This window comes from Lates calcarifer, linkage group LG1 (genome assembly GCF_001640805.2).
Source record: "Lates calcarifer isolate ASB-BC8 linkage group LG1, TLL_Latcal_v3, whole genome shotgun sequence".
Taxonomy (NCBI): domain Eukaryota; kingdom Metazoa; phylum Chordata; class Actinopteri; family Centropomidae; genus Lates; species Lates calcarifer.
The window spans coordinates 4,274,899-4,296,977 of NC_066833.1; the positions used below are offsets into that span (position 1 = coordinate 4,274,899).

The following is a 22,079-nucleotide window of genomic DNA, read 5'->3' on the forward strand; positions in this document are numbered from 1 at the left end:
GTATGACAGAAGGTGCAACTGACTCCTTTCACTGCTTCCCTCTCTACCGCATGGCCTGATAAGCAGGCTTCTCCTTGGCTCAGTGTGTAAGTAATTATCTGATTATTCCTGCAGAGCGCTGCCAGGGGCTGCGTTGCATTTCCACAGTTTATTGAGATAAGTCAGACTCAGCGTGCAAGCTTAGCAGATTGTTGCTCCAGCTCTTGCTGGACGATGACCAGGAAGAGAAGCAGCTCTAACAGACATCCCCCCACTGCAGGAACGAGAGCGTCCACACAGAGCTGGGAAGAGGAAACGGTGCTGAGGTAAGACACACAACATACATCATAATGCATGTGAACACACAGTCTTAAACCTGATCTGATATCTGAACCATGACAAGCATCAGAATCTGTGCCAGGGTTCACAGTCAGGACAATAATGAAAAATACAACAGATCAATTTATTATGGATCAGGGTAAAAATCTTGAGATGCAGCAACATGTTTTTGAGTGGGTTAGTTTTCCAAACATTCATATGTTTTATAGATGATTCAATCAAATTGATTGTAGTACATGTTTGATTAGCCTCTTCATTTATCTGTTCTTAGGGATGATTTTTTAATGTAGAAGTGAGTTAATGATCTTTAAATCAATGTTAATCAGTTTACTGGGGGACTTTAAAAAAATCTACTGGTTCCTTGTTGATTACAGTGGAGTAATCTGTGTCTGCCTTATTTCAGGAGTAAATAAGTTTTCTGGTTGTGAAATCTACAGAATGTAAACAAGTGAAATTGCATTTGAAGTCGGTGAGATGATCTCCTCTCCACCTGTTACTACAGCAGTTCAATATCAAATTGAAATAAGGCAGAAGAGTTAAAGGTAAAGGTTTCAGGGACCTCACTGATCAATTACTGATGAATTGAACAAGTTAAAAAAAATCTGTCACTGTTTGTACGATCTGTCAGGAATGGTTTGAAATGTCTGCACATTCTCAAGCACAACAAGAACTTGATTGAAGTGTTGACGCTGAGGGATAATAAATGATGGTTCAAATCTTTAGACAGATGTAATATTAAAACAGAAACCAGGTAAAAAGTTGGACCTGTCAATCATACATGCAAATACGAATTATCTGCTGTATTATAAAGACATACAGTTCAGAATCAAAGTACTTGGACAGACATATTTAAACATGTAGTTGTTGCAGGACAAGAGGAGATGCTGACTCAGCTGGTTCTGGGATGGACTGCCTTGCTCAGCGGCCTCCAAACGGCTGCTCCGTCTGTCACAACCAGTGAGTACGAACCAGATGTTCAAGTCAAAGTTGTTCTTTCCATGAACATGAGCAGTAATATTTTACCATTATCTATCATGACTGTGGATCTGATAGGGCTGTGAAGCTTCTGTTGCCAGGTACACAGAGTAATGTGCTGTAACTGTCAGTGATTAGTGAGTCACTTCAGAGTTTTATGTGTGTTTACATGTGTCTGCCTGTAGGATTTCCATCGAGCAGAAACAGGTGGTCAGCTCGAAAATGTGAAGTCTTCATCCCTCCTCCTCTTCCGCCCCCTTTGTTTCCTCCAATCAAGCGGAAAGCAGAGCTGATGGTGATGAATACACTCTCTCACACACACACACACACACACAAACATCCACTGTTGTGTACCACAGTGTCTTTTATGATACTATCAAAAGCAGTGTCCAGTTCAGATCCTGCACACAGGGGCTTTATATGTGTGTTAACAAACCAATTCTAAAATGCATCCAAGTGTTTCACATGCATGACTTAAAAAACGAAACTACTCTGATTTATTTTTATCTCTCCAGGTTGATATAACAGAGCACATCACAGGACTTAAAGGGGAAAAGGTACGACAGATCTCTGTTATGAATTCTGCTTCTTTTTGGGACCAAAAAACAAGAAACTTATAATTTAATGAATTGCATGTGTAATTTAAAAAAGTGAAATCCCCAAAATTGAGGCCACCATCACCATTCTCATTCATTCATTTCTTTTTTTATATAATGAAATAATGTTATACAATAAAACAATATTCACTAAAATGTAATCATTGTTGTGTTTTAAAGGGCTGCAGAGGACCCAGAGGACCTAAGGTACACACACACACACACACATACAACCACACACAAACCACATTTAATCCCTTAGTCTTGCTACATGTTCTCTATCTGCCTTTATTTTTCTAGACAAAGATTAATGTGTAAGCATTGGATCATAAGAAGAAAAGTTACGTTGTGTCAAAGTGCTGTGTGTATTTCAGGGCTTACCTGGTGTGAAGGGTCCAGAGGGAGAACCAGGGATACAAGGAGCCATGGGTCCGCCAGGAGAAAAGGTCACAGAAAGACAATCCATGTCTGTCAACCCACAAACACTTACACACTAACATGCAGAGCTCTCGAATCTGAAAGACTCACTAGTGTAATATAACTTTACAGGGCGACCTTGTTAGGATGACTACTCTGAAAAATGTTTAGAGTATTGAGTCAAAAAACAGTACATTATTGCATATAAAGGGTTAGATTTAACTCTGTGATATAAAATCATTTCCACAGGGAGAGAAGGGCAACAGAGGCTGGCGGGGTCTGTATGGAGACATAGGAACTCCTGGGATGATAAAGGTACATCGTAGCTTGGGTTTGTGTTGCATTCATTCAGCTTTTGGTAACTCATAAATGAGGACAGTCACCATGTTTCCACACTGTACAGTGACGCTTTTGACCCTGGATCGAGCATGGCTATTTTACTTCATATCAGCATGGCAATTATCTGCTGTGAGGAGCAGTGAAAATGCATGTTACTGTGGGCTGGTGTGCAAAATAATGGTAGCATAAAAATCTCAAAACTCATCACACTCGTGTGTGTGTATTTGCAGGGCATTAAGGGACGCAAGGGATTCAGGGTAAGTGACGATTATGCTGCACGACTTCTCTCTGTTTATACACTTCAAACACCACTGGTATTTCTATAGAGCCACCTCTATCTAATTTTTTTTTTTCTGTTTATTTATATCTATCTTTTAGGGTGATAAAGGTGAGAAAGGGAAGAGAGGACCCAAAGGAGAGATGGTGAGGACAGAGTCTCTTCTTTTGTTTCCTGTGCCTGCAAATGTGACAGAATTTAATCTAATTATACAAACTGTACAAATCAGTCTGTGTCTCTTGTAGGGTGAGCGTGGCATCGCTGGAGTATCTGGAGAGAAGGTGGAGGGCAGCTCGACGTGATAAGTTCAAAATAAAATACAGTCAAGAACTTGGTGAATGTACAGTAAAGCTGTGAGGACATGGTGTTCTGTGCTGTGCTGTGCTGTTCCAGGGCGACCCAGGTCTGCGGGGTGATCCAGGCCAGAGGGGTGAGCAGGGACCCAGAGGAGAACCTGGAGGCAGAGGAACCACGGTTGGTACATGGTGTCAGTTCTAGCAGGGAACTGATCATTTAATCACTGATCATTTTTAAGTTTAGACAATACTTTCTTGTACATTTATGTGTTGATTTAAATGTGTAATTTAGAGCATGGTTTTAAGACGGTATAAAATAGATTCTATTTTGCAGTTTTCCCAAAATCTCTGTGGGAAATGTTTTGTGCATCTTTGCAGCTCTGTTTTGTGTCTGATAAATAAAACCCCAGAGACGCATCTCTCAGGGAATAATGTTGTTCTGCATGTCTGCTTGCAGTATAACTGTAATATCTTCTAGTCTCAGGCCTAAATTCAACGTTTTACCGCAGCTGATTGTAAAGGGTTGGTCAACCAATGATGATTCAGTGAATGAATCAATCTGTCTGCAGGGGTTGAAGGGATCTCGTGGACCTCCAGGGAGGCTGGGTCATCCTGGTCCAGCAGGACTACCTGGTTTGACTGGGGATCCTGGACTACCTGGACAAGGTTTGTAACAGCAGGAAGATACCTCTGTGTGGAAGGTGGAGCCAAATGAGATTCATTTCTGAAGACCTGAGCATTGATTTTGTCTGCATTTTTAATTTCTCCTAGCTTTTTGGATCAGTAGGACCTGATTCGTATAAAAGCTAAACCTTGTCTTTGAACAGGAGGGAGTTTTTGAAAAAAAATTACGTCGACATATGGGGACAAGGGGTTTATTTTACTGTATAACAAAATAAAGTCATCAGTGTACAGAAGAACTATTTCTTCTTTCTCTGTCACCTGCCGGTGATACACTGGGGAATTCAAACTGTCTGGTCCATGTCTGTGTCCACACAGGTGTCCTGGCCAGGTGGTAGGGGAATCACATTTTGTTGATTTGTTGATACCTTGTGTTGCAGTGTACGTCCTACCAGGCCTTCAGGGAGACACAGGAAAACCAGGTCCTTCAGCCGAATGTAGCTGTTCACAGGGTCAAACCCCAGAGCGACTGTTGGACAGAGTCCAGACGGTTAGTTTAACACACAGGTTGACCGCTGTTTTTTTTAATGTACATTTTATTTTGAAAAGTGAAGAGGCAGACTTACAAGTCAGTCGTAGGAGTTGCCTTGAAGAATTGAAAAATACATTTTCAAGTGTAGTGTGTAGTGTTCAGGCTTATACCAGTTTGTCTCCAGATCTTTATTGCAGATGGAGAGAAACAGATGAGGAGGCTGCGGGGGCAGAACGTCATGGTGCTGCGGACAGACAGACGGGCTCTGTACATCTACTCTGAATCCCAGTGGATCAACGTACTGGTAACTACTGCTGGGCAGACATAAAAACACCAGAATGGAAACATCATAAAAACCACAAAAATATATAGTTTAGTTCAGTTTATTGGGTATACCTGGCTAAAACCACTGCAGTCTAATAGAACAATCCCACAGTAAATCCTCCTTCATGGAGGTTGAAATGTTCACGTTGTGGTGTTTCCATTATTTAATTTCAAATTTATTATGTACGAAACAGAAATTAAATGGCAGGAATTAATTATCCAGAGTTACCAGAGGTTTTTCTGTGAGATGATGCTCATTTTTCTCAGAGAAGTTATACTGTTAACCACTATACATTTTCTTTCCCAAACAATCCTACACATTTAATTGTTTCTAAAAACTGGGTGAGAGTTGTGCTTTGTTTGCTTTGAGGTTCAAATACTGCCAGCATTTTAAGTTATTTTAAATTTTTGCTCACTTTTCAGAAATTTCCTTCAAATGTGCACTGAATTTGGACACATTAAAGGGGAATATAGAAAATGTTACACTGTATGTGTCACCAAAGTAATATTTACTGCAGTCAAAGATGGGACGATGCACAGAGTAGTTACATTTAGTAAGTAAGTGGGTATCTTCCTATTAACTGGTTTGAGAAGCCCTTCGTGTGGAGTGGACAGGATGAAGGTGTATGTCCTCTTCATCCTTTTTACCCTTTTCCTCTTTTTGTTTTCATGTTGCCTGAATGGACCAGGATTACTCCAGACACTGACCACACTCCATTCAATACAGACTGGAAGTGCTATATTACTACCACTGAAGTGCCCCTGAGCAAGACACTTCATCTGACCTGATCCAGTTGGGCTGCTCAGTGGTCAGTAGCTCACATTGTGGTTGTACTGGGCAGTTTCCCGGTGTGAATGCGTGTTAACTGTGTCATTATTATTTTATTGAAATGACATATTTCAGTGAGTCTTAACTTCAGCATTTCTGCTAATATGATTTATACATGCATGCCCATTGTTCCCAGAATTTACATTTCAAACAATCCTTAAACGATCCACAGTGTTGCTCTTTTCTTCTGAAATGTTTTCCTCATGTAAATAGTTTTGTATCATGAATGTAGAACACATTATTTATTTAAAGTAAATTCTGTGCAGTAATCCAACAAAGAGATCAATAAAAACCTGATTACTGTCTTTTGCCTTGATATCAGACTAGGATTTAGGTAGTTTATTCATCTTTACTGTTTATTGTTTAACTGACTAAATAAAAGACTTTTGCAGATGAGGGGACACTCATGTTGCTTTTGTGCATGGAGTGTGACTAGAGAATTCATCGTTTTGATTTGTGTGTATGTAATAGGGAATCGTGTTGTGGTTCCTGGTGGAAAGTAGGGACAAATTTACTTGAAAAAGCAAAGGTAGACCTAAAGACAGGTGACAAGGCAAAACCAACATACGTGTCTTAGCAATGTTAATTAATGTTAAGACACCACATGCAGCCAGAACAGCTTTAATTCTCCTTGACATTGATTCTAGAAGTCTCTGAAACTATTCTGCAGGGATTCTTCTAAAAGATAATCCCCTCATTTGGTATTTTGATGATAGTGGTGGAGAGCGCTAAGATGTTAGGCCAAAATCTACCATAGTTTTGAACTGGGTTGAAATCTGGTGACTGCAAAGACCACAGGATATGATTCACATCTTTTTCATACTCATCAAATCCTTTAGTGACCCCTGGTGCCCTGTGGATGGTGGCACTGTCACTCATTTTTAAGGTTTTTCCTTTGTCAATTGTTTGTATATGTACATGTAGACAGTTTGTAGAAATGGATATGAATTTTATCTCTGTGGATTCAGTAGGTATTCCATGACTTGCTTAGTCTGCCTTAGCACAAAGACTGAGGTGCTGCATTTTACACATCTTTAATTATAGACAGCCTCATTGTTAAGCAACATTAAAGCCAGTACCCAAATCCACTCTTTGTCTACGTCAGTGTTTTCTTGTGCCAACAGCAGCTGAGCAGTTTCAGTATGGTAAAACACTGCAGACTCTTAAAAGCAATAAATCAAATTACATTTGTTCAAATTTCTCTTGACAAGATGCAACGTGCATCACTTGATGTTTTGATCAATGGACAGAGACCAGCAGTTTTTCATTTGACAGAGGACTGATTGTCAGACAGTAATGGATTAAAATCTTGCTGTGGCTCGGTGCTACTACATTACAGAGGGAAATATTATGCTTATTATGCTTTTTTTCCTGCTCTACAATTATTTCACAACTTGAGTTACTCTAAAGATTTCTGCATACAAATGATCAGTAATTAACTACCCAACAGTATGTTTAAGTGCAGCTGAAATGAGTCGAATGACTGCTATTTTGATCATCATATTTTAGTCCCTTGTTCTGCAAAAATGCCAGATATATCTTACTATTTTCAGAATTTTTACAAACTATACATTAAACGGATTAATAAAAAATAATCTGATTAATTCATGATGAAAATAATCATTGGTTATAGTCCAATGAGCTGCACCTCAACCAGCTCAGCAGCAAAGTCCTGCTTTTGCATGAGTGCATGACTATTAATGTAATGATGTAGTGTATAAAAATACAGTACTCACAGGAGACTTTTCGGCTTTGAGTACTTTTAATATTTTATGTGGATTTTCTTGATTATACTTTCATTCTTTTGCAGGACTTTCATTAACAGAGTATTGACATAACAAGTGAAGGGTCTGAATAGTTCTTATAGTACAGGATTTCTTCAGTAAAAGCAGCCTTTTCCACTGCTGTGTTGATTTACAGTTCAACTGTGATTTCCTACAATTATTAATTATTATTACTAAATGACGCACACAATAATACCAATACAAGGGGAGAGCTTATACCAAACCCTCCATATTTATATTAATTTATCCCATCACTCCATCACCTTTGCTTCTTTTTGGTGTCATGATATAGAGTTGCCAGTAGGTGGCGACCCTGCACAAACTCAGCATGACTGAAATCAATGAAAAACACAAAAGAAAAAATGTTCTAATTGTTTGCACCTGCTGGACCCAGAGGCGAAGAGACATGTTAAATTAATCATTTGTATTGTTACAGAATCAAAATACGTTTTTGCCTGATTTTTGGAGATTTTGTTCTTTGACATTTTAGCCAGTTGGAGATTTTGTCTGTTGAGGATTTAACCGCCTGTTTGCTGAAGTCTTGGAGAAGTTGTGGAATAATGGCGTCAAACGGGTGAGTGTGTTTTTCCTACGCAGGTGCTAATCGATTTCTCTGTGTTGCCAGATTTGACTGACAAAAACTATCCCAATCTTACATTTTTAAAGGAGGCAGAAAGTGAGTTTAAAGTGCTATAACTTGACTTGATTTTTGCTCATTTTAAACGTTCCTACATCCTGCCACACGTTAACTATGGCAGATGCAGTTGTAACGTGTTTCTCTCTAATTCAGTTCAGCCTTGTGTTGGAGGGATTGGAGCTGTGATGTCTTTTTCTGTGATGCTGTTGTAATCTGTGTCTGACTCCCTGACCGCGTCACTGCTGAACCTGCAAACACCAAAAACCAAAAAAAGTTTGATATAGCATGATACCATGTGTATTAAATATCACTCTACTACAGAATGTTATAAGATAAACTGTGAGTGTATAATGTGTCATCAGGCTTGAAGGTACTTCCACCACTGTTGCATAAAGGTCAGAGGGTCACACCTGTGCATGTACTGTACCTGTGTACACCGCTTAAGGCCTTTCTGAACTGTTTTCCCTGCTGTGAATCCAGTGGTGTAAAATCTTTAGGCGACAGTCTATTATCAGGTCACTGAGCTCTACTGTGGCCGACACGTATTCACCGGTGGACCTGGAGAGTGTTTAAAAAATAGTAAAGCACAACACAAGTTGAATACATGTGTATTTGATTAAGTGGGCGTCCTTACTCCTGACAGTTGCTGTTGAAGCTGAAGACACATTTAAGTAAGCTTTCCAGGGTCATCAGAGTGACATGGTCCAAACCCTTTAATTTTTTAATTTTTGTATAAAATCCAGAGATATTTTTCTTCTGCTAACTGTAAGATTGTGTCTGCTCTTAATTAATGTACTATTTTTTCCTCTGGTGGTAAAACTGTAAAATTACCTTTGCTCTCTGATCCCACTTAAAAGACTTTGGAAAAAATAAAGAGACCACTGCAAAATTATCAGTTTTTCTGATTTTACTATTTATAGATGTGTTTGAGTAAAATAAACATTTTTTTTTCATTCTTTAAACTAATGACAACATTTCTCCCAAATTCCAAATTAAAATATTGTCACTTATAGCATTTATTTGCAGAAAATGACAAATGGTTAAAATAACAAAAAAGATGCAGTGTTTTCAGACGTCAAATAACACAAAGAAAACAAGTTCATAGTTATTTTGAAACATCACAATACTAATGTTTTACCTTAGGAAGAGTTCAGAAATCAATATTTGGTGGAATAACCCTGATTTTTAATCACAGCTTTCATGCATCTTGGCACGCTCTCCACCAGTCTTTCACATTGCTGTTGGGTGACCTTATGCCACTCTTGGTGCAAAAAATTCAAGCAGCTCAGCTATGTTTGATGGCTTGTGACCATCCATCTTCCTCTTGATCACATTCCAGAGGTTTTCAATGGGGTTCAGGTCTGGAGATTGGGCTGGCCATGACAGGGTCTTGATCCGGTGGTCCTTCATCCACACCTTGATTGACCTAGCTGTGTGGCATGGAGCATTGTCCTGCTGGAAAAACCAGTCCACAGAATTGGGGAACATTGTCAGAGCAGAAGGAAGCAAGTTTTCTTCAAGGATAACCTTGTACGTGGCTTGATTCATGCGTCCTTTGCAAAGACGAATCTGCCCGATTCCACCCTTGCTGAAGCACCCCCAGATCATCACCGATCCTCCACCAAATTTTACAGTGGGTGCAAGACACTGTGACTTGTAGGCTTCTCCAGGTCTCTGTCTAACCATTAGATGACCAGGTGTTGGGCAAAGCTGAAAATTGGACTCATCAGAGAAGATGACCTTACTCTAGTCCTCTATGGTCCAATCCTTATGGTCTTTTTGCAAACCTCAGCCTGGCTCTTCTTTGCTTCTCATTGATGAAGGGCTTTTTTCTAGCTTTACACAACTTGAGCCCTGCCCCTAGGAGCCTGTTTCGAACTGTTCTCGCCGTGCACTTCACCCCAGCTGCCGTTTGCCATTCTTTTTGTAGGTCACTTAATGTCATCCTGCAGTTGCTGAGTGACATTCGAATGAGTTGATGGTCATCCCATCGTTTTCGCCCTCTGCCAGCCTGTAGCTTTCTTGTCCCCAAAGTCTGCTGCTTGACCTTGTTCTTATGAACCGCCATCTTACAAATTTTAAGGATGGAAGCAACCTGTATCCCTCTGCCAGTAAAGCCAGAATTGAACCCTTCTTTTCCTCACTCAAAACTTTTCTGTTTTGGCATGGTCAGTAGTTTTTTTTTTTTTTATTATTATTTCAATTACTTTTGAGGTACTACTAGCACTGTTTTTGCCATCCAGCTGGTCCTATTGCAAGAGGATAGTGGTGACCACAGCAGTGGTTTTTATACATTTCCTTGTTAAACAAGATTTGGTTTAGGTGATCACCTAATCAATACCTCATTAAGTAGAATGAAGTGTGCTTGTGTTGGAATTCAACAGGCACTAGAATGGAATGGCTGTCAAACATGTAGAGATGCTGATTTCAGAAAAATTTGAAGTGGTCTCTTAAGTTTTTCCAGAGCTGTATATCCATCACTGCACATTTTTAAGGCTATGCATACATTATACATTATACATCACAGATGTATAAAATCAATATTGACACTCATTCATACAGTTGTGTGTATTCTGTGTCTGTGTCCTACATGCATGGTGTTAGTTGAGATGCTAAACATGGCAACGTTTTCAGAATATCAGACACTGGTGTAGCCACCCGGCATATGTGTGACATGTGTATGTTGGGGGGGGGGGGCACATCATTATTCTGTTCTGTGATTTATGGTGCAACACAACCTGTTGATACAAGTGTTTATTATGGTTCTCTTTAGGCTTTAAACAGTGCTGTGTCTGTAGACCGGGCTCCTACAGTTAACCTCGGTTATCAGAGAGGTAAGCCCATGTCGAGGCATTGCATCTATCAGAGGAAGATGAAGTCCAGAGATGATCAACAAGGAAGGTCCAGAGGCCTCACTGCATCTCCATTAGTCAGCTGAGAACCCAGAGGACGACACTGAGATGTTACATGATTGACAAGGTAAATAAATTGTATTAACAGTTGTATGGTATGGGTCAAATTTAAATTTTTACAAGAAGAAAAATGATACAAGTATATTTTTTTTCTACCTGAAACTCAATGGCCTTAGCTTATTTTCTATGATAAACATGTACAAACAAAAAATAAATAAATAAATTGAGCACACATGCTACTATACCACACACATTTACATCCTTCATATGGTCTTCAGGTCAGTTTGACCTGAAAACACAGACACACATACAAACACACCCACACACACATATACATACACAGATACTGTTACATTATTCTAATCTAAGCACACCGAAGTTGTTTGCTCTCATTTTCCTGCATTCTTGACCCTCTGTCATGTGTCCACCTGCAAACCACTTGTTTAGAATATTATTCCATAACATGCAAAAAACAAATCACACTTCCATTGTTAATTGTGTTCTAGTAGAGACTGATTGCAATCATTAAACATATGTTATCTCTATTGTTTGAAATTGAGTTAAGGACAATATACGTTAAAGGTTTATGAAGGAAATTTTTACTTTTTACTTTATTGTAGTTGGATAAGGCAGATGTGATTCTGACAATAAATGTCTGTAAACTTTGAATTAGGCTGAGTTCTGAGCAGTGATGGAAAAAGTATCCAGTTCAATAAAAGTACCAATACAGCAATGTACAAATAACCCATGACAAGTAAAAGTCCTGAATGAAAAATTGTTCTTTGGTTTATAAGCAGCAAAATGTAGTTTAAGCACTAAAGTAAAAGTACTGGTTTGGTATATTATTGGTCTGATATTGTTATATGTGACAATATAAGATGATTGATACTGAGGCATCAGTGTGTCGGAAGTATGTTACTGCTGTAGCTGCTGGAGGTAGAGTTGGTTTTATAAACACGGACACCAGATAAATCTGACACATCGTCAGAAAATTCATAAGAAGTAAAAACAGTTCTGAGCCACAAGCCTGTTTTAAGGTTAAGTATTATTCTCTAAACTTTGATTTTTGCTGAGGCATTGGGTGAATTGAAATTTATTAACATAAAGTTAATAGTGTCAGAAGTTTAGAGAGAAGAATCACTATTTTGTTTCTGTGTACTGTTTACAGTTATGGGTGCAAGCCAGAAGAGTACAAGAGCCTCTCCTGTATGGAAAGTGGTCTCTGGCTTCCTCCAAAGTGGCCACACATGGGACTCTCACCTGATGGGACTGTCACTTGCAACTCATTGTGAGGTAAAGTTGTGTTACTCTTCATTATAAACATGCTTTAAAAAAAAAAAAAAAAAAAAGATGTTGGACAAGTTCACGATTTCACTTTAATGTAAAAACAGAAAGCATTTGAACTGTGGAAAGATTGGCAGACTGGTTTACATAGTTAGTTAGTTCACTCATTTCTTATAGACAATAGGGTTTTTTCTGTTTGTTTGTTGAAACTGCTAAGCCTGCAGTCTTCTTCAGGAATGTTACTGAAGCTTCCTGTCAGCTGACTTATGTGGTAACAGGTAGGACCATGTCCACATAAGTCAGCTGACAGGAAGCTTCAGCAGCATGTCTGATGAAGACTGCAGGCTTGGCAGTCAAAACGTGTCAGTGTAGTTGATTAAATCGGACAAAATGATCCTCTTCAGTTCTGTTGTTTACATGTTCTTTTCACTGTGAATTTTAGTGCCCACGGTGCAAAGCAAGATGCGGTTAATGTGCATCTGTGTGCTGGAGACGAGGCCTCATCAGTGAGATGACAGAGATGATGTTCCACTGCTCAGTCTGCTACTTCCTCATCCAGGTAAAGCTTCACATTGTGGATGCTGAGTGTTGCGACTTTGTGGTGTAGAACTATAATGACGTTTTTGTTGAAAAAAACAAATTTGATTTGATTTGATTCCCAAAGTGCTGAGACAGCAAGTTACAAAGTAATATGTTGACATGTAATATGACGAAATGACACAGGTAGACATCAGCTCAGGCACCATATTCAGTCATATTTTGCAAATGAAAAACACACAATTAACATTAATGTATCAGATGTTTATTGAGAAACTGAAATAATACAACAAAGATATCAGTGGTTTCTTATCAACAAGAACTAACAAAGTATACAGCTATAAACTGGATTCAGTTTCATGAAAGACTGAACTTTTCAGACCATTGGCTAAATTCAGTCATAAGAATTGTGGAGTATAGCAGAGCTTTGTGCTTTCATATCTTCCTGTGTTTGGCTAAATCAACTGTCCTTCATCCAGTCTATTTGATTACAGCTAATTTGGGGTTTATTTCCACACAGCAAACCTTGCAGGACTCATTACTTTGACTGAATTTAGCTTATAGGCTATATATAAAATTCACTAAATATATAATATAGCGACATTCTTATATATCACATAATGTAATATTAACAGCAGCTAATGATCCAGAGGTTTTTCAGTTTAAAAATTCTAGGTTTATATCCTTTAATACTGTGAAATGCTGAAGTGCAACTGCTTGACTGAGGAAGCTTTTTTAAAGAAAAGACAGAAGTCACATTAATCATTGCTAATGATGAAAAGTTTTTTTATTTTGTCAATAATTATTACATTAGTTTGCAGTACTTTGGCTTTGTTACTTTTATTTTCTAATAACAAATCAACCACCTGTCTACAGGCCATATTCCTCTCATTTTTGTAATTTCTTACTACAGACAGACTGATGATTCTAACAAGGCACAGACAATAACTCCAGTCTTATCAATGATCAGACAGAGGCAGGAGAAAAAATGTTAAGGAATGCACATTTCCATCCACTGCTGCTCTGTGAATGTCAGGGACTGATGGACAGAGGAGCACTACTTCTCTTTGTGTAAAAATCAAATCTAATTCTTGAACTAGGTCTGATTAGTCTAGTAACAATGAACCCTCACACTGGTTTCTTTATGGATTTAATGTCTTTTACATTTCCATTGTTTGAACTTCAATACCTAGAAACTATCAGTGTTTTTATTGTGATGGTTTAAACATTTGCAGCTTTATATTAATGTTTGTTGGTTTTAATTTTCTCCATAGGACTCAAACTTCAACCAGCAAACCACAGAGAGAAGAGACCGACATGAAGGAGGTCAGTGTTCATTCATTGTTTTCAGTCTGCCTCTCTCATAATCTCAGCTGCAGTTTGACACTTTAAAACTTGTTGTCTTGGACAAACATCACCAAGTTAAAGCTGCTTTAACTTATTAGTTTTAATTACTCTTAATTTGTATTTTTCCACAATGTAGCTGCAAAATTTAGTCTAAAACCTTTAATGAATAAATAATAAGCCAAAAAAATTAAGTCTAAAACTAATCATAACAAGTAAATCTAAAACCTTCAAGAAATGTCTAACAAATAAGAGTTAAAAAGTCTAAACCTTTAAATGTATGTATCAAATGATATTATTATTATTATGTTTCAGTAATGTAGAGAATATTTAGCATTTTTCCTTAGTTTGAAAATAGACAAATTCAACTCAGAAGTAAGAAACTTTAGATGATTTTGTTCCAGACATTTAACAAACCACAGCAAAGACAATGGCAGAAGTTTGACCACTAGGAGGCGTTTTGCTTTATCCTCCCACCCTACACATAATGTAGTTATGAGCACATTTTCCAAAGACTATGATACAATTATTCTAAGCAATTAAATGATTTTAAAAATGCTTAATAGAGAGACATTAGTATTTGGAAAATGTGCTCATAACTACATTATAGTGTTGTAATTAAGCAGGTGGGAGCTAAAACAAAATGTCTCCACTTGCTTGAATCTATCAGTCTGTGGTATATATAAAGTGTATTGAATTAACAGCTTGTTTTCTTTCATCCCCTTCAGGTACAGAACTTCAACTCTCTGCACATGCTGGCTAGTGCCTGCAGCACGATCAGTCCATCTTGTATCTATCTATGATCTGCTCTCATCATTTTAACTTTTGCACCTAATGTGTGTGTTGTTTTTTTAAACAACAAATAAAAACATTTTCCTACCTTCACCAGCTGTTTCTGTGAAAACACCTGAAAAACAGAGAACATTTATCTGTGAAATTAACTGAACTGTTCATATGTGAACTATGTAAATAAAGAGTTAAATCTATTTCTTTTGAAAAATTATTATTCAGTTATTCAGATTTAAGGTCAATTACTGGATATATATATGCTCTGCATTTCTAAATTACCTGGAGGCTGCTGTTTTATTCGAGGACTCATGGACAAAGTGGTGACACCTGGAGGAATCAAAAGAGAAATATATAAAGGAAAATGATCAATACACCTATACCCAAATAGACACATATATATCTGACAATAATGAAGTTTCTATCAACTTATTACTGATTACTATTACAGCAGGAAGAATTTAAAAGATTACTGTCACAGGCAACACACAAGCTTGTGTTGTGTTGTTTAACTTTGAATGTACACATACCTTTTTGGTCTGTAATGTTAGAGCTGGTAATTCTGTCCAGGCTACAGAAGCTGAACACGTAGATCTGGAAAACACAAGTACAATACATGAAAAAACTCAGAACTGTTACATAAATAAATTTTTTTTAAAAACTGAGAAAGACTGTGGAAGAACATGCCACTGAAAACGAAACACTTTACAATAGTCCATGTTATCTATCTCGGAACTGTGCTCAAGTCACCACAAACAAATGACTTCTCACTAATAAACACTACAGGGGATCAAGTCCCATAAGAGACAACACAATACGACTGCAAAACAACCACAAAGAGAAAAGGCTTATCATTAATTGATAGAAATCAGCCAGGTAGAGACAAAACAATCACGAGATGCTGAACCGCCACAAACGAGCTTAAAATGAGACACAAAACTAAAAACCCACGCAATAAAAAAAAAAAAAAAACCGACTGAAAATGGAGAGAATGCCAAAAGATGTGATAAAAAGAGAAGGCTAATGCTAACACGCCTGACCTTCGCGTGTTCAGCGTCTTGCCCAACTCAACAACAGTTCCAAAGCTTGTTTTAGGTGAAGTTATACTACAGAAGCCGACATTTTACTTAAATGTCGAGTACATTGATTGCACATTGATTGATTGGCTCTTTCAGTCAATTCTTCTTCTCAATCTTCAATATTTAAATCTCATCAGGATTCCTAACAGGCACATGGTCAGACACTTGAATCCTATTTCTTCCTATTTCTTCTCTGGCCATGAACAGATTACTATCACACACAGGCCCACAAAAGACAAACTATAAAGACTAATAAAGCTGGACATAAATTGGTATAAAACAGCCAGGTAGAGACGCAAAGTGATGCAAAATGACCAAAGAGAGACAACGATCACGAGATGCTAAGCGGCCACAAACTGTACAGGCGCAAAAATATCTGTGGGTTACAAAACGACTGCCAAGGTCCGACAGTAGTCCCCATAACTCATGTTAGAGACGCTTTAGTCACAGGAACACAACCAGACAATTCGCGATATAAACGAGTGAAAAAATATGGCCAAAAGATATGATTTAAAAGAGAAGGCTAATGCTATTTAGTTAGCTCGTTAGCCTTACCTTTGCGCAGCAGGTGTGTTGAGCGTCCAGCGTCACCTACGTTGGACAAAAACAGCTCCAAAGCTTTGCTTGCACAGTGATAACTAACCAAAGAAATGAAACGACGACTCAAACGTTGGTTTTACTCCGTATTTTCACTCGTTTTACCGACTTTGTTTCTCTGTCTGCTCTCCTGTCCTCCGGTCACGTGCAATCACAACGTATCTATGTCACGGGTCATGACGACACACGCCAGAAACACATTTGAAATCTATGTCTATGTATATAATTATGTTTATGTCTAAGCTATGGGCTCTAGAGAATGTTTCTGGCTATGAGCTAACTATCACTATAGCTGGCAGAAGATAGGTAGGGCCAGTTTTATTTGCCTTAGCATCAATTGCAAAAGTAAAACCATGTGGTAAAACATAAACCATAGAAACCAAACAGAGACGTTTCTTTTTGTTGTCACTTTGTATTTCAAATCCCTGATTTGTACAGTTTGATCGTGATAAAAATCTTTGTGGTTCACTTGTGAAGTGGCAGCTTTGAGTTTTCCTGGCTGCAAACACAGGAGGAGAAAAACTTTTCAGTTTTTTTCCTAAAGTTATTTCATGGAAGGTAAAGCTGCTTTCAGACTGCTTTTCAGAGATGTTAGTTTCCTACCTTTTATATGTGAGTCTTCTTCATAATGCCCTCCACCTTCTTCTCTTCTTTTTAATGTCTTTTTTCCTCATCTCTTCATGTCTCTTTTCTTCTTTAATTGTTTCTCCTCTCTGCAAAAATAAACAGCAGACAAAAGAGTGATAGTTAAAACTTAGAACAATGAACTAAATGAACTTAAAATCTGCTAATAACATCTGATAAATGGATATTTACCTTTTTTATTAGATGTTTTCACATCAAGTTGCCCTCCCACCTCCTCTCCTCTCTCATCATCTCTAAACGAAAAACAGAAGACGTTAAAAACTTTAGAAATCAGGTAAACAGAGATTTAATTCATCACTGCATTAAATCTGATGATGACAAGAAATATTAACCTTTTACATCAGAGAGTTTACACGTCATGTTGCCCTCCCACCTCCTCTCCTCTCCTCTGGTTTTTCTCTTCTCTTCAGTTGTGTCTTCTCTCCTCGTTCTGAAAGATGCAGGAATAATAGTTACATTTTCAGTGAATAAATGTGAACAGATGGATTATTCATGTGTATCATTTAGACAGCTGAAATAAACTGATGGGTTTTTTTTGATGGTGACAGTTCACTCCTCATAGTGCCCTCCACTCCCTGCCCCCTCTCTCTAAAAGGAAAACAGAAAAGACAGAAAACAAAAATTTAGAAATGAGGTAAACAGAAGTAGAATTCATCACTGCATGAAATCTGATAATAACAAGATATATTTACCTTTTACATGAGAGGGTTGTCATGTTGCCCTCCACCTCCTCTCCTCTTCTTTTTAATGTCTCTTTTCTTCTCTAATTGTTTCTCCTCTCTGCAAAAATAAACAGCAGACAAAAGAGTTAACAGTTAAAAACCTCAAACAATGAACTAAATGAACTTAAAATCTGCTAATAACATCTGATATTTACCTTTTTTATCAGATGTTTTCACATCAAGTTGCCCTCCCACCTCCTCTCCTTCCCCCTCCTCTTCTTTTTAATGTCTTTTTTCCTCATCTCTTCATGTCTCTTTTCTTCTTTAATTGTTTCTCTTCTCTGCAAAAATAAACAGCAGACAAAAGAGTGATAGTTAAAACTTAGAACAACGAACTAAATGAACTTAAAATCTGCTAATAACATCTGATAAATGGATATTTACCTTTTTTATCAGATGTTTTCACATCAAGTTGCCCTCCCACCTCCTCTCCTCTCTCATCATCTCTAAACGAAAAACAGAAGACGTTAAAAACTTTAGAAATCAGGTAAACAGAGATTTAATTCATCACTGCATTAAATCTGATGATAACAAGAAATATTAACCTTTTACATCAGAGAGTTTACACGTCATGTTGCCCTCCACCTCCTCTCCTCTCCTCTGGTTTTTTTTTCTCATCTCCTTTGTCTGTTCCTCAATTGTGTCTTCTCCTCTCCTCGTTCTAAAAAAATGCAAAAATAAATGACGGACAAAGGGGAGTAACAGTTAAAACATTAGATAAATGGATATTTACCTTTTTTATGAGAAGGTTTATACTTCTTATTGCCCTCCCACCTCCTCTCCTCTTTCATCATCTCTCTACATGAAAAACCAGAGGACAAACAGGTTGTAGATAAAAACCTTAGAAATCAGGTAAACAGAGATAAAACTAAAAACTGTGTGAAATCTGGAAATAACATGAAATATTCACCTTTTACATCTGAGGGTCTCCTCCTCATCCCTCGCCGCCTCTCTCCCTGTTCTAAGTTGAGGGTCTCTTCTTGGGATCTTCTGGGGAGGATGGTCTGATGCCCCAACACAAGTCCAGGAGGAGGAGCTGGGAGAGGAGAGAAAATAAGAGCGGAGGCAGAGGAGGAGGAGACAGGAGGAGAGTGAGAGGTGAGAGGTGGAGCACTGTGGGAGGCTGCCACCAGGACCTTATGGAGGACGACCTGTGGGACGATGGAGCGGCTGGGGACTGGAACGACAAGCGCTGTCCAGGTGTCCTGCTCCATCTGAAGGTGTAAACAAATGATTTCTCTTTAAGAATCAATTAATTGCTCAGTGTATATAATGTCAGAAATTAATCAAACAACCAAACAAATCACAAACTAACAAATATTCACTTTTGATACGAGTAAATTTTGTTGGCATTTTCTGGCTAAACACTAATCGATTAAACAATTATTCAATAAATGGAGACGGTTTATCAAGTGGGCACATATCACAGTTCAAACTGTTTCTAGAAAATCTCTCTGTTAACGTGTGTATTGGGACACGGTGACATAAAACTGACTTACGTCTGTGTGAAATAGATCAAAAATATTTTAAACTATTGTCACTACATGTGTTAGTTATGGCATAAGTTAGAGGACATGGAAACTATTTCTATTTGTTGGCTACTACTCAGCATGCTAACAGCTGAAGGTGACTGGAGGAGATCATAAAACAAAAATTTGCATTTATGCAACCTTAAGTCACGATGGTCAAAGTCGGACCCATTTGACTAATTTACACTGATAGTTGAAACTATTGACAACATTAGCAGCCAATGTTGGACTCAAAACAACATGGGTTTAAAATTTGTTATTTAAAAAAATTCTCACATTTTCCGGTGAAAACTGCTCCTCAGTGACAGTAGGTGTCAGGTAGCTGCTCAGGTGCGATGCCAAGTCTTTGTTCCAAGTTTCAAAGGATTCAAAGGAATCGTCTGTTTCTCACAGGAATCAGCCAGTACACATCGAAAGCCAAAAGTTTTTCTGATCGTCTGGATGTTGTTTGTGTTTGAATGATGATCACTTCTGAACGATGCACCTGAAAAAACCATGGCAACCATGGAACCTTCAGGTCTGTCCTGGCAGCACGTGTGTAAGTGTGGCTGTGTCTAATTTTATATAAAGTTATAATCAATGAGTCGTCATTAATCTGATTAATCTGAGGGGGGAAATGATCTTGTATGCTCTCTTGCCTGCATTAGCCCATCCTGTCCTCCTACACTGGAATAATACAGTTTACGTTAGTTGCAGTTTGATGATATAGTTGTTATATATTTGATAAAGTTTATATTGGAGTACCCGCTTTTTCTAGCGAGTGCTAACAATAGCAAGGCTAGGTGGCAGATGCTAATATGATATAATATAAATATATATCTAATGTAATATACTAATTGAAAAAGTTCATAAGAATCATCATAATCAACAGATTTCTAAAATGGATCCACATTTGTTGGTTTCTCCTTTCTCCTGTAACTTCACCCCTCATCTGCTACACATTGAATATTTGATTTACTTGATTTAGTTTCATGTACTGTTACTGTACTGGTTACTGTTGTTACATCTTGAAAGAAATGGGGACTGTGTTTTTTATTCTGGACTCGATTTGTCTTTGCTTTGCACCGAAACTTGGAACTGACTTGCACTTGACAAAGATGTCTTGATGTCTTGTTGTGCAAGGATATGAAATACAAGTACAGCCAACTGAATCTGCACCTTTTGAACTGGCTGGACTGGAGAGAGTGGACAGGACTAAAAATCCAGACATGACAGTTGATGGGTTGATGGGTTTAGCCAAAGTACAGAAAACATATTTCACTTACTCCTGGTATCAGATTTTGAGAAATTCATCTGTTTCTGCACCACAGACAAAATGACATTTCCCTCCATTGACACAGACATTGAACCAAAACAACCTGCCTGACCAGATACCACTAGAAATAAATGAGAATTTGTTTACTTGTAAACTGGATGATCCAACCATTGACCTGATCAATGCTGTCACTGACTGATGTGCCAGGAGAAACCCGAGGCTACATCCATTGTTATTCTGAAAACACATTAATAACAGCTTGTCATTAAAACAACAAATATTCATGATGCATTTCAAAATGAGATTTTAAAAAAATGAATAAGAAAAAAACAAAAACAAAAAGAAATTCAATGATTCTTGAGAACTGAGACCTGTCCTGCACATAAACTGATGTATTTTGATGAAAAATGAAAATAATTTAAACTACAGAAGTCAGCAGTGGATTTTACTGTGACACATTTATATTTTACTTTGAATTATATTCAGATATTTCTGACTTTATGATTAAATATCAGTATGTTACCCAAAACCCAGAACCTAATCTCTAAACAAAATCTGATTTTTAAAGAGAGATTATTCTGTTAAATAATCATATATATCAATTTAAACACTGATTTTTGCAGAATGGTTTTTTGATTTCTATATTATCATGGAAGACTACAAATAAAAAACTGCGTGATGTTTTCTCCCTGCACCTCACCTGACGACAGTTACATTTCTGGTGAATAAGTCATTTTTGAAAATAACTCCCATTTCTGTGGTGTTGACAGAAAACCTAATACTGATAACTGTAATTAACTAAAAACATTAAAACTGGGAAGTTGTTCCAAAACTTCTGTCTGATGATCCTAGCTTTGTTAGAGAAAATATTCAGCTCATTCATTTCTCAAGAATCCCTGACTGAATTTAGCAGTTGTTAGTTCATTAGTTTACGGAGAATAACGATGCCTCTCAAAGCATCTGTGCAAGAAACATTCACACTTATTTTCAGGACACAGGAACTGATTCCGTCTTAGTTGAACAACAGTAGATTCTCAGCTGGTGGGCTCATCACATCATTGAATGGGGTAAGAAATTAAGTGTCTACTATAAACAATATTATCTTTCCTTTTTAAAATTATAAAGTATATTTAATATTTAAAGTATTCTTCCTGCTTATTTTGTTAAATACTCAATGGTTGGTTTGGTACAGTCACACTATACGTCTGTGCTCAGACTCTCGTTAGCTCTTTCTGTTGCTTGCAACTCATGTTTACGTGGCTGCAGCCTGCAGAGTGAGGTGGGGTTCAGTGCTGAGGGTTGAATCCCACCTAGGTGAGGTCTTCAAAGTGCTTGTTTTTTCAAACTAAAAGATATTTAATTTGCAACAATATAAACCAGACAAATTTTACTAAATATTTGGTGTTTGCTTGATTACTAACTTAAAGTACAATTTCAACCAAAA

At 37.7% G+C, this 22,079-nt stretch overlaps 1 protein-coding gene and 1 long non-coding RNA gene across 3 annotated transcripts; both read left to right on the forward strand.

The window, feature by feature from the left end:
- Nucleotides 1–188: 188 nt before the first annotated feature.
- Nucleotides 189–6,606, forward strand: LOC108902468 (acetylcholinesterase collagenic tail peptide). Its single transcript, XM_018704325.2, has 15 exons — nt 189–305; nt 1,189–1,275; nt 1,479–1,588; nt 1,809–1,850; nt 2,070–2,096; nt 2,264–2,335; nt 2,556–2,621; nt 2,876–2,902; nt 3,024–3,068; nt 3,168–3,203; nt 3,316–3,396; nt 3,788–3,884; nt 4,280–4,389; nt 4,556–4,675; nt 5,385–6,606. Exons 2-15 carry the CDS (start codon nt 1,200–1,202, stop codon nt 5,400–5,402), a joined length of 927 nt encoding a protein of 308 aa, XP_018559841.1. The 5' UTR covers nt 189–305; nt 1,189–1,199; the 3' UTR covers nt 5,403–6,606.
- Nucleotides 6,607–7,605: 999 nt separating this feature from the next.
- On the forward strand, nt 7,606–14,907 carry LOC127139173 (uncharacterized). Of its 2 annotated transcripts, XR_007809173.1 has the most exons (6): nt 7,606–7,882; nt 10,719–10,924; nt 12,026–12,150; nt 12,584–12,700; nt 13,953–14,004; nt 14,751–14,907. It is a non-coding gene; the product is annotated as an uncharacterized LOC127139173 (long non-coding RNA). The 2 variants fall into 2 exon arrangements; XR_007809170.1 differs by lacking the exons at nt 7,606–7,882; nt 10,719–10,924; nt 12,026–12,150 and having other exon boundaries at nt 12,451–12,700.
- Nucleotides 14,908–22,079: the final 7,172 nt, after the last annotated feature.